The 12,737-nt window shown below is 38.5% G+C and overlaps 1 protein-coding gene across 4 annotated transcripts in view; it reads left to right on the top strand.

Moving 5' to 3' along the window:
* The first annotated feature begins 586 nt into the window (after nt 1-586).
* STAB2 (stabilin 2) overlaps nt 587-12,737 on the top strand; it is an 83,476-nt gene continuing 71,325 nt past the window's right edge. For all 4 annotated transcript variants that reach the window (XM_074539015.1, XM_074539014.1, XM_026790886.2 and 1 more), the window contains exons 1-6: nt 587-902; nt 3,048-3,181; nt 4,327-4,442; nt 8,997-9,082; nt 9,907-9,976; nt 11,728-11,823. In XM_074539015.1, coding sequence (XP_074395116.1) covers nt 819-902; nt 3,048-3,181; nt 4,327-4,442; nt 8,997-9,082; nt 9,907-9,976; nt 11,728-11,823 — 586 coding nt within the window. In that variant the 5' untranslated portion in view covers nt 587-818. The remainder of the gene's footprint in view (nt 903-3,047; nt 3,182-4,326; nt 4,443-8,996; nt 9,083-9,906; nt 9,977-11,727; nt 11,824-12,737) is intronic.

Raw genomic sequence — 12,737 nt, 5'->3', positions numbered from 1 at the left:
ATTATTGGGTATTTGAGACATGAGCGAACCTGCACAAGGGCTGACCAGAGCAGTGGCAAAGAGCAGCACTGGAAATGAGCTGAAAAACTGAGAAGAAAGAATAAGTCTTGCTTTTGGTAAATCAAAATACTCAAAATATCTGAATATTCATCTCTCCCAACCACACTCAAGTAATATAGCTGAATCAGTTTTCTTCTGCTTAGCTCCAGAAAATCAGTCAAAATTATTTAACAAAAATAGCAAAAAGGGAGAAGAATATACCTCTTTTTATGTAGCTAACCTGGAAGAGGTTCTTTTGGCCTCCTGAGATAAAATCTGTAGTATTTCTCCCAGAACCACATTGGGGTGACCTATCCTTATGTTATTAGGGCTGATAAGCCAATTTGCAGAGATCCTTTGCTCTCCCTTAAATGAGTTAAATAACTGTAATAATAAGAAGCCCAGTGGCTATTGCAGCCTCCTATCCATGCTCACCTCTGTCATAACAGTTCAGTGTCCTTGGGTTTGTACTGTCAGCAGCTCCAGAGAGAGGAATAAATGATGAGAGCCCTGTCAGGATATCCTGTCATTCAGTGAGGGAGGCTTTATTCAGCTTTCTAGTGAAAGCTTTCAGCAAATTCCCTGCATTTTGGAATCTCTCCTGCCTAGGCAAGCTCTGCATGCCTTATCCTTCACTGATTTACCTTGGGGAAGACAGGAGTCCTGCTAAAAATATTTGCCTGAGAATGCAGAAAAAACAGCACCTCTAACAATCATTTCATGTCAAAATTTGAATTTTCATGCTTGGACGGCTCTGAAAGAAAAAAGTCCAGTTCACAATGGAAAAAAGTCCAGGGTTTTTATTCTTTTTTGCTTTTTTGGTTGCAATGAAACTCTGTTTGACATCACAAGTCCAAGATGAGGTAAGAAGCAGCTTTTTACATAATGGATTATTATTTGTCTATTTTACTCTGTGTTATAGAGAGAACAGTTATCAGATAATGTATCTTATGGCAGAAAAACCCACTTTAACAGATACTGGTGCATATGACAATGAATTATAACCTGAGAGCTCTGTAATTCAGTCCTCTGAAATAAGAGAAATGCATCTGTTTATTCTGTATGAGAATTTGGCTCAAATGATATAGCATGAGTACACTGAAAAAGTCTCTAAAACTGGCATATGTGGTAAAAGACTAAATGATGCATTTATCAGAAGAAATTGATTGGGATTTCTGACAAGTCAGAAGAAATCAGAAACTTTTCTATAGCAAAACTTATCTGTTCCTACTAACTAAAAGGAGGAAAAGCTACTTTAGACAGGTAAGGGATAAAAATTGAAGGATTTGAGCTATGTAAAGTAAATAACACAAAGTTATAAACATAATTAAAGGGTTTGTAGACCTTTGGGGAAGTCGTGCATTTGTCATGTACAAATACTGTGAATCTGTGGAATTTCACAACACCTGTTTTCATCACCCTTGTAGAGAGGCAGAACAGATTTAGAAAAGGAAATAAAAAGAGAGGAATTGGAAGGGAGAAGACACTCAGGTGTTTTGTTGCTATTGTTGTTGCTTGGTTGCAGTTTTTAAATGGAAACATACTGAAATGTACAAAAAGTACTGGGAAATATGTTTTTCTTAAAAAAAAAAGAAAAAACTAAAAAGAAGAGTCACTAAAAAGCCAACTTTCTTCTATTTTCTCTAAAAACAAAAAGGGAAAATGAGGAATTGGGAGAAACTAGAAATAATGTTACCATTCCAAAACAAATAGCGTTTTACAGCTGGTGGTAGAGAAAGGGCATAAGTTATTTTTATTTAAATTTTTCCTTTTCAAAACACCCAATTAATTTTATTGTTCCAAAAATGAAAATTTGGTAGAGTGCCTTTTGGATGACAACCAAATTTCTTTTCAAGCTGTATTCACTTTATACCCGCATCTGGGAAAAGGTCACATGTTTACTTCAATGACACCTGAAAAGCATCTACGCAACAAAAATATTTCAAATATTTCAATGTTACCCAGGTCAGGGTTCAACAGTGCACTTCTGAAAACTAAAATTTGACAACTAAATAGATGCTGAAATGTGGTTTTATGTGGGTGGTGGCAATCAATCACATATAGTGGCTCTGAGGTTATGGAGTTAAATCTCCTTATCAGTATCTGTGATACATCCTCACACACTTTGCTGCTGAAATGCCCAGCTGTAAAACGGAGTGAGGGCTTCATCCAGAACCACCATGGGACTTGTGGAATTCCTGCCCAAGATGCCTGGGTACCCACCAGACCTACTGTGAGGTTCTGCAGAGGCTGCAGCATCCCATGAGTGCCCAGAAGGTCTGGGCTGCACTGGGTTATGTTGCTGGTTTTCAAAAACCATACTCTGAATTAGGTCATTTCTCACCATTTGTGAACGGGGAACTTACTTCTGTAAATAACAACAAGAAAGAAAATAAAGGCAACAATAGATGCAGTTCAGCAAAGACTTACTGCTTTAAAATAGATGCATAAAAACAGGTTAAAACAAAACAAAACAAAAAAATACGGGCCTGCTCTTCTCTAAGTGATGTGGTGGGGTCAGGCCCAAAACCTTCACCAGATCTGAATGCAAAGCAAGATGTCAGTCTTTGACACCAGTCTGAAAAAACCACCCACAGCCCTTTAGATCAGTATGGTGGTGCTGATTTAATTTTGCCTTCTCCATACCTTGTTTAATTTTGCCTTTGAGTGGGGAAGGCACTTGTCAGCAGCTTTGGAACTAACACTCCCTTGGTTGATGCTGTCTCTGTAATTTGGCTTTTAAGTCTGACAAACTTAGCATTTGTTGATAAAGCACTGTTAGGAAAAATATTACACTTAGAAGGGTTTATCCTGCAGTGGTTGGATATATTTTGTGCAGGAAAAGCTCTAATGTGTGGCCTATTTCTTAGTTTAGCTCCAAAACAAGGAGCTCCTGCTGAACAGAAAAGAGCTGTGAGTGAGCACAAAGCTGAGTTAAATTTGTCATTTTTCAGCAATGTCACTTGGGGTAGTGTTTTTCCTTCTTAATTATTCTGCTCCTATTGCAGGTGAAGAAGCAATGTGACCAAAGGCTGCTCATTAGAATGAAAACCAAATGTGTGCCTTGCTCTTTAAACCTTGACGCCCAGTGCCCTGCTGGTTACACCAAAATTACCAATGGGACTGGGACACCGGACTGCAGGTACCTGCTCTGCCAGAGCTTCTCATTAATACTGTTTTAAATATTAATTAATATTAATGAATATTAATATTTCTAATAGTGTATTTATTTATATTGATATTTTCATTTATTTTTATTTATTTATAGTGATATTTTAATTCTTCTAATATTGTATTTATTTTATTGATATTACTATTCATTAATATTAATGTTCATAAATAGTAATATTAATAATTAGAAATTATTCTAATAGTGTGTTTATATTATAAATATTAATAGTTTTCTGATTTGAATTAATATTAATGTTGTTTCTAATATTATAAAAATATTAATATTGTTTCTAGTATAAAACAAGATCAGTATTGTCTAATATTATAAAAATATTAATACTGTTTCTAATATTATAAAATAATAATACACCTCAAAAACTCTCTAGTCTATGCAATTTTCTTATGAACATTTACCATTGGCTTCACCAACTCCAGAACTGAAGCTGCATTCAGGGTGTTTTATGTTTGAAGCTAAACAGCAGGTGATATAAGAGGAAAATAAACATTGTTATTGATGGTCTAACAGATTTTCTCTTGAATAGAATCATACTCTCTTCTATATTTATTCTGCATACTGGATATGAATGATACAAAAATATATTATAAATTTATATACTATATTTAGGTGTTAATCTTATATATAATATAAATAAAGTATTTTTCACACTTCTAGATCAAGAAGTTGTGGGGATGAAGGGCAAGAAGAGATATCTCAATATCAATATCAATTTGACGTCTTGCCATTCCAGCTGGGGAAAAGAAGCAGTATTTTAGAGAAAATATAACTATTTTCAGCATACTCAGAATTTAAAGAACCTTGATATTAAACAATTTTTAAAATACTGTATCAAATCAAAAATCAGAGAAATGGGCTGTATTTAGGCTGGGGTGGGAAGATAAATACACTGTTTAAAAGAAACAGCTCTAAGGATCTTTTTAGACCTTGACATCCAATGCATGTTTTAATGAAGAAGAAAAAAGGTAGATCAGTGCAACCAAGCTTAAAGTTCTCTTGTCTGCCACTGAAAGAATAAGAACTTAAGAAATTCATTTCCCTTCCACAGGAGGCTTTTAAGTATTTTAAAACAGCTCTAACTTTTTTTTTTTTTCCCACAGGTATTACCTGGAAACTAAAACACACACACTTTCTTTTTCGGGCTGTCGACACCGTTGTGTGAAGGAATTTGAGCAACCTGAGTGCTGCCAGGGACACTGGGGCCCAGACTGCATGGGTGAGTTGTTTTGAGGTTTTATTTTCGTACAGAATTTGAACAGAAATAAAGCAGCAACTTTTCTTCTTTTCACAAACTATTACTGTGAGAAGTTTGTTCCTCTAAGCTTGTTATAAAAGTAGAAATAAATAGCAGTTTTCAGCTAAAATGCAGCTAAAATTTCAGCTAAAATTCAGCTTTTCATTTACAATGAAAAATTTATAGAAAAGCGAAAAAGAGCCTCAGAAAAGAGAGCCTCAAAAAACCACCTAAATTTTGAGATTTTCAAAACAAATCATTGCAGTCAATGCCTGCAAAATTATTTCATTCAGGAGGATCACCAAAAAGGATTTTAAATAATTAAGATTTTACAACCACAAATTAAATGTTTCATTTTAGGTCAAAACCACCTTCTTCTGCATCTGAAATACTTCCAAATCTCTTTAATTCTTGATTTTGTGATGCAGGGAGGATCTTTTCTTTTAGCTCAACTTGAAACTATTTCTTTAACTGCCTGTGAATATTGAAGCAAGGGAATCAGGAGTGCCTCAACTCCTGCTGCCCCTTTTCTTAGGAAAAGCTTTCCAGCATCTCCACAAATGCATCAAATCTCAGGCTACCAAGATGGGCATCCAGACCAACAGGGGAAGTTTCCCTGCCCAGACAGAGTGTTTCCTCCTTTAGTTAATGGACTCAAGGTCTGTTTCCATGTCTGTGAAGTCCTTCGTCCACAAAACAGATTTAAAAAAAAAATTATAATTTTAGCCCAAGCTGTTATTTAAACACCAGAGATTTATCTACTAAAGGCAAATAGCAGATAAATGGATAAGTCACAACATGATTTATCCACTAGAGGAAAGCAGCTCACAGCAGCTTCAAGGGAGAAGCCAGGCAAAGAGCTGAGTGCACAGTGTGTGGTTATATCTCCTGAAGAGAGTCACTTTGGGGTGGTTTAACCTCCCCACCTCCAAATGCAGCCCAGGAGCTCATCCTGCCATGATCAGGGTGCTCTGGGCAGCCACACAGTATTTCTGGAGGGACATCAGTATTTCTGGAGGGACATCAGAGCCCCTGCCCCAGAGGCAGAGCCCTGCCTGCACCAGTGTGTGGAGGAAGCTGCCAAGGCAAGGAAGCCCTCTCTTCCTCTGGACAAACTTCCTGACCCCAAAAAGCTAAGAATCGAGGTCTCAGCATTGTTTCTGCTTTCATTTGGTGGGAAAAATATAGTTATCTCCACGTTATCACAACCTCTGTAATAGAATATGGCACAAGTTGAAATATTTGGAGGAAAGACGGTCCTTCCTGAGGCTGGGCAAAAATCCCTGACTAGATGTTTGCTTTACATTTATCATCTGATGGCAAGGACAAAATTAGGTCTTAGACAGCACTCTGACTTCCTTAAATGATAGCACATGCTGAAACACACAGTGTGAATGAAAAATCTTTTGTCCCCTTCCCTCCCTATGAAGCACACCAAGCTATCCAGCTTCACACCAATCCCTCTGCAAAAGGCCATAAAATCAAAAAGAAAAAACACAGGATCAGAAAAGATCCAGGGGGAAAGAGAACAGCCTTTCAATACTATCATCCAGCCACAGGTACTACAGCTGGAGGAGCTCAGGTGCAGAAGGAGCTGCTCCCTACCCCAGCACAGGTTCCCATTCTGGGCAAATATTTCCATGGCTCCTAAAAAAAAAAGCCTGAAAGGTGTATGATATGACCAACTGAGCAGAAAGGATTGTAAGAATAAAGGGGAGGGAAATGTTCAATGAAAAAATAAAGGCCAAGAGGAAATATACTAAATTTAATGCTATCAAATTATATGGTTCAAAATACTCCTTTTCAAGTACTACTCACTGCTTTAGCCTCAAAGGGAGTCAGGTGAAGAGTAGTTTTTGAGAGGCTCTATTTGACAACACTTGGAAAATGCTGAATTTAAGTCCATGAAGGGGAAAAAATGCTGTTAGATATGGCCTAGATTCAAAGGTTTGGCCTTCACTGACATCTGTTAAGAGATGAGCAAGAGCATCTCTTCCTTACTGCTTTTCAAAAAGCATCCTCAATAAAAGCAAAGGTCTGGCCTCTCCCCAGGGTGGCAGCAGGGGACTGTGCCAGCTCTGCTCCAGTGTCCCAGCACTGCCTCCTGTGGCCCTGCTGGCTGCATTAAACTCTTTATCTGCCTGGCCAAACTTGTTCAACAATCTGGTAATTTACCCCACTGCTGATAGAGCTGTCCCTTGGTGCTGGTATCAAAACAAGAGACAAGATGCAGGGAAGACAAGGAGTGAATGAATGCCAAGGGCAAAAATAAAACCTGCTTTGTTAACAATTGTAAACAACTTTTCATAGGAATTATACCATGAACTCAGTTTTCTCCATCCTTGCACATTCAATAAAAGCATCAATGCAAGTATATTTTTTTTCTATTCTGTAGAATGGCAACTATTAAACAGCTGTCATGAATCTTTAAGATTTAGCTGTCATATGGTAGCCAGAAAACAACATTCACTAAAAGCCACTTTAAAGATTAAAGGATATGTATTTATTACTTTCCCTCATTTGTAGTTATTTAACCTAAATTCTTAAAACATCTTCTTATTTCAGCATGTATGAGATAAACAGCACTTTAATTTTCATCTTTAAATCATTTGTTTTTTCAAAAGAAGCTTAGGCAGATGCAGTAGACCTCAGACTACATTAAGTAATAAATGAAGAAATATTAACAAGTGGTATAAAGCCAAAGCTTTCAGCGGAATTAAGTTTTCACATATATACATCCACTTATTTACTCATCACTCTGTCCAAATCAAATTCATTCTTACTGAAACTTCCACATTATCTAAATACTCTAAATCAGGATTAACTACAGAGAGGGAGCATGAATCCAGTGCTGCCCATCCCCACCCACACAGAACAAACTCTGAGACTCTTTATAAGTAATAAATCCACAAGTAAGGTACAGCAGAGTACCTGTGATGCCAGGAGTAGTTGGATACATTCAGATCCCACCTGTAACATAATTATGGTACTTAATGGGAATTCTAATTACAGGAAGGAAAGGCTTATGGAAGAGAGTCAATACATCATTTCCAAGGAGGGGCAGGACAACTGTGAAAAATAAGGGTATCCATATAGGGGAGAAAACCTAACAGAATGATCTGACTAAAAGCCACTGTAATATACATTTCCTGTAGAGAATCTTTCAGTAAAGATTTGAATCTTGAAATTTTTCAGACAAAACAATTAGACTATTTTTATTATAAATATGGTTGGTTTTTTTCTTATGTCATCCTGCTGTCTGGGGTTTTTGTTCAGACTGCCTCACCTTCTGTACTGCTGCCTGTAACCATGGTTTTAGCACCAGAGGCACTGAAGAGCATAACACACCTTTGGCATACAAGTTTGGTTACTGACCACAGCCCCTTGGACAGGATTTGGTTTTGAGATATCTCGATATTTCAATTTCTAAGATCATTTGAATAAAATATCACAGTCTTATGAAGGTAGCAGGGAAAAGGAAAAATTTCCCACAGAAAGAACATTCCGTTTTTTTTTTTGGGGGGCGGGGGGGGGGAAGGCTTATTAAACCCTAATTTAGCAACAGACAAAATCCAGAGAGCAAATTATCAATCCATCAGAGTTACATCAACACACAGGAGTGTTCAGGCAAGCTCCACTTGTGCCAGAAGAAACAACAGCTTAGCCATAAACAGGTGTGGCAGAGGTGGACCAGCAGAGTTTAGAATAAAAGAATTATTTTTTGTTCACTCCTTTGACCACAGTTGTGGGGGGCCCAGTTGTTGGTTTCTCTGGGTCTGTATTGAAGGCACTTGAGATGGCATTTAATGTTCAGACTCAGCTGTTTATTATTTCTTATCAGTAAAACAGTCTCACAACCATGAGTTCTGCAGCAAGGCACAAAATGGCCAACAATCCCTTGGTGCAAGGTCTTTTAAGACTAAACTATCCAATTAAGAGCTGACACCTGGATTATTTTCCCTTTTAACCCAGTAACTGATCCCAAAGAGCCCCCAATGTGGACTTTCCTGCCCAATTACAAAATGCCACCCAAACCCATGGAGAAGAAGGAAGAACCATGAAGAAGAAACCCAGGACAACACCCCGTGCCCTCCATCTTTCTTCAATCCACAACATACTAAAAATCCCAAGTCCTAAATTTCTCACCAAGTGATGCACCTACACTACTCTCTATGATCCATTTCACACTTTTGTGGATTCCAGTCTATCCTGAAGTGTAGGAAATGTTTTCCATGAATGAGGGTCAAAGTCAGTGCTCCCCTGGGGGTCAGGGCACCCCAGAGCAGACAGAGAAATATTCCCTGTGGGTTTCCACACACAGCCACTAGCCTGAGTTCCCAGACAAGAGACAGTGGTGGTTTCTGCTGATGCTAAGATTCCAGTGAGGAGATGCAGGCAGCTGCAAAACAGCAGCTGTGCTCCAGAGTCCCTGTTTAGCCCAAAACCCTGCAGCTGCCAAGGCTGTCACCTGTGTGCAAGGGGAGCACAAGGGTCACACAGCAGGGTGGCTGATGGCTCAAGCATTGTCATTTCCAGAATGTCCAGGGGGAGCCGCATCACCTTGCAATGGGAGAGGACGCTGCTCGCAGGGCATGGCTGGGAATGGAACATGCACTTGTCAGGTGAGTTCTCTCTTTTGAATGAAAACCAAATCAACAATAGCATGTAAGCTGTCCTAAGGAGTAATGTATGCCCTACTCTATACATACATTAAGGGAAAACGTTCCAGAAACAGCAGTGATGATCAGCTTGGAGTTCATTTTTTGCTTGGATTCCATTAACTTTCACATTATTATTTCTCCAGACTTAAACATGTTCAGGTGGAATTAAGAAATTCTTTAACCTTGCCTTCCTGAGACAGGTGTTCTGAGTTCCTCTGTTTTTTAAATTGTGCTCTGTTCCTGTTTTTTAGGTTTTAGACTTGTGACTTTTGGCCTAAATAGAAAGAACTTATACATGGGGCTATACTCTCCATACACTGTTCCTTTGCTGAGAGTGCAAGGCGTAGTGCTTAACCTCAGGCAAATAGATTTTTAGTTTAAAAAAAATTAATCTTTTTTACTTCCCCCTCTATTGGTTCATCCTTACTTGACATCAAAAGTACTCTTCTGGGGACATACGAAAAAGAGACAGAGGTAGAAGCAGCTAGAAAATACAACCCAACAATTGTAAGCCTGATTTGTACGTTAGGCTTGATTATTGTATTTTATTGTTACCTTGATATTTAGAACACCTGATTTGAAGATCTACAAATTATTTTTTTAAAAGATGTGGGGGCAAGATTGTTCAAAAGAATGTTTTCTAGATTGTGGTAGCTATTGATTGAAACTGTCGTGGGGTTTTATTTGGCAGCAAAAGATGCTGTTTTCAACCTGCTAAGCATATATCTGTCTGTATAAAGATAGATGAGAAACTTAAGTTTTGATTTCCATTGTGTAATTCACAGAGAGGATTTGGTGGGACAGCCTGTGAAAAATGTGCTGAAGACAATTTATTCGGTCCTGACTGCACATCAGGTAAATTTGAATTTGCTTTATTTGATTAGGGAAAAGAAGGGGGTGAAAGCTTGATTCAGTCTGTAAGAAATCACAGTGAAATGGGTGGAGGGCCCACAGAGTTCCCAGTAAGAGCTGCTGTCTGCCTCAGAGAACACAATGGGGAAAGGAAAGAGAGCTTTTTGCTCTATCTTGTGCCAGGGAAATCCACAGTTCTGTCAAAAGTGTGATGAAGGATGTGCCTACTTTAGTTTTGGAGTTTGGGTGGTTGATGAATTCACTGATTAGCCACACATCTCTCAGAAGTGGAAGTCTGAAGGAGCAATTAAAGCCATGTACACTTCCTAAAATGTTTATGTATCATAAGTGTATATATGCATATAACATTTTCCACTTTTGCCTTCTTCTTAATGGTCCCTGCTATTTTATCTTCCTGACTCTTGCTGAAAATCACATTGAAAAACCAGAAAACTGACTGAAAAAGATATTTAAGTAGTCCTATTCTTAAGTGGTATTAGTTGGTTATCTCAAAGTAAAACTCCTTTTCTTCCCTCAAGATCTACATAATGTTACTTTTGAGGAGTCTCAAGTGGTCTCAATTTAAATAATCTGTGTCAGTCTTTCTACACTAATCCTACACCACTGCTGGCTCAAAGGCCCTTTTTCTACCAGCTGTCCACTGGATGCCAGTGTTGATACACAGAAATGTAACTGAGCCAGCATTTTCATGAAAATAAGGTACTTGAATGCATTTAATATCATAAATGTAATTATTTTTCAAGTTGTTACTGGAGGATTCAATTACATATTAATTTAAGCAATATATTATACTTCAGCTGTCAGATATTTGAGCTCCTCCAAGTGTTCTAAAATTAATAAAATATAAGCAGTGCTCATTTGTGGCTGCTTTTCAGTAATACCTTAGACATTCCTGGTTTTTATGTCTATTTTATTTTATTATGTCTATTAAGATAGGTAGGAGGTTGTTAATTAGTGCAGGTAATTTGCATGCACACAAGCTATGTTTTTAAGGGGAAGAGGATATGCTACATCACTGCAGCTTAAACATGAGATTGGCAATACAATTCTGTACCTCTTTTGGACTTTTCCAAGTGTAACTCTGAATGTCCTTTTTAAAAAGCATCATTACCATAATTCAAGCAGTTATAAAGCTTTTTCAGAATACTTAAGGCTTCAACAATTATTTTTCAAGGGTCTTGTAGTTGCCTGGACTGTGAATGCATCATCTTGTGTGCATATTGTCACTGGGTTTAAAACCAGAATATAACCAGAAATGAGACACTACAGGAAGAGAGAAGTCTGAGACTTCTACAGTGATAAATTATGCTTTTAACTAAATAAATTCTGTTTAGGGAGGAGAAAAAAAGGTCTTAAATCTCATCTCTTCTTGGGGTTTGTGAGAGATACAGAGTTGAACAAAACCAAGCAATAGGTTACTGATACTAAAGAGGTCTATGTTACACATTATATCCAATTTTGGCTTCAGATTGTTTGCCAAATTTTTACAAGTTTTATGGCATTAGCAACAAATCAGTGTGTTGTTTACAGTGTGTTCTGCAGATTTTCAGACTTGGGGCTGAAAAAAATTAATGTGATATTTATGATGTATGCAACTGCAAGCACTGATCGCCTCATCTATAAATTCAGGCCCTCAGTTCAGAGCTGCTGGCTAGGACACACCTTGCTATGAGCAACGATGGCTTTCCAAGCACCATCCTTGCTCAGCAAAGCAATTCCATTTCTCCCTGCAGTTTGTGGCTGCGTTCACGGAGTGTGCAACAGTGGGATTGCAGGGGATGGGAGCTGCACTTGCTTGTCTGGATACAAAGGGCCCCGCTGTGACCAGCGTAAGTAGCATTTTCCACAGGACATAAATTCAACAGCTGTGATACAGGTGGAGCTGGTGAGGATGAATTGGTCTCAGGTTAGCCATGCAAGAGCAAGCAAACATAGGCTGAACCTTATCAGTTTCTCTGGGTCTGGATTGAAGGCACTTGAGATGGGAGTTCATGCTCAGACTCAGGTGTTTACTATTTCTTATCAGTAAAACAGTCTCACTACCATGAGTTCGGCAGCAAGGCACAAAATGGCCAACAATCTCATGTTACAAGGTCTTTTAAAGCTAAACTATGCAATTCAGAACTGACACCTAGATTATTTTCCCTTTTAACCCAATAACTGATCCCAAAGAGTCCCAATGCAGACTTTGCTGCAATGCATACTTTTCCATCCAATTACAAAATGCCACCCAAACCCATGGAGAAGAAGGAAGAAGCAGCATGAAGAAGAAACCCAGGTTCTTGTTCTAGGTGGTTTTGGCTTGCCATGATCATGAGGGGCAGGAGTCAGCATGAGAGGAGTAGCAGAGGGGAGGACATTTGGTGAATGGATGTTCAAGGGGTTAGGCCTTTGTTTGGGTAGTATGTTGGCCTAAGTCATTGGAAGCTGATGGGTGATTAACAGGCTGTAAAATGTAATGTTAGTTCATGGGTGCTTGTGTGAGGAGAGGAGCCCTGTGCCCTCCATTTTGCTCCCATTCACAACATACTAAAAATCCCAAAACCTAAATTTCTCACCAAATGATGCATCTACACTACTCTCCATAATCTATTTCACACTTTTGTGGATTCCAGTCTATCTTGAAGTCTAGGGAACTTTCTCCATGAATGAGGGTCAAAGTCAGTGCTCCCCTGGGTGGGGGTCAGGGCACCCCAGAGCAGACAGAGAAATATTCCCAGTGCCCTGAGTTTCCACACACAGA

The sequence above is a fragment of the Zonotrichia albicollis genome, chromosome 4 (assembly GCF_047830755.1).
Source record: "Zonotrichia albicollis isolate bZonAlb1 chromosome 4, bZonAlb1.hap1, whole genome shotgun sequence".
NCBI lineage: Eukaryota > Metazoa > Chordata > Aves > Passeriformes > Passerellidae > Zonotrichia > Zonotrichia albicollis.
This window is presented reverse-complemented; position numbering and strand designations above follow the sequence as displayed.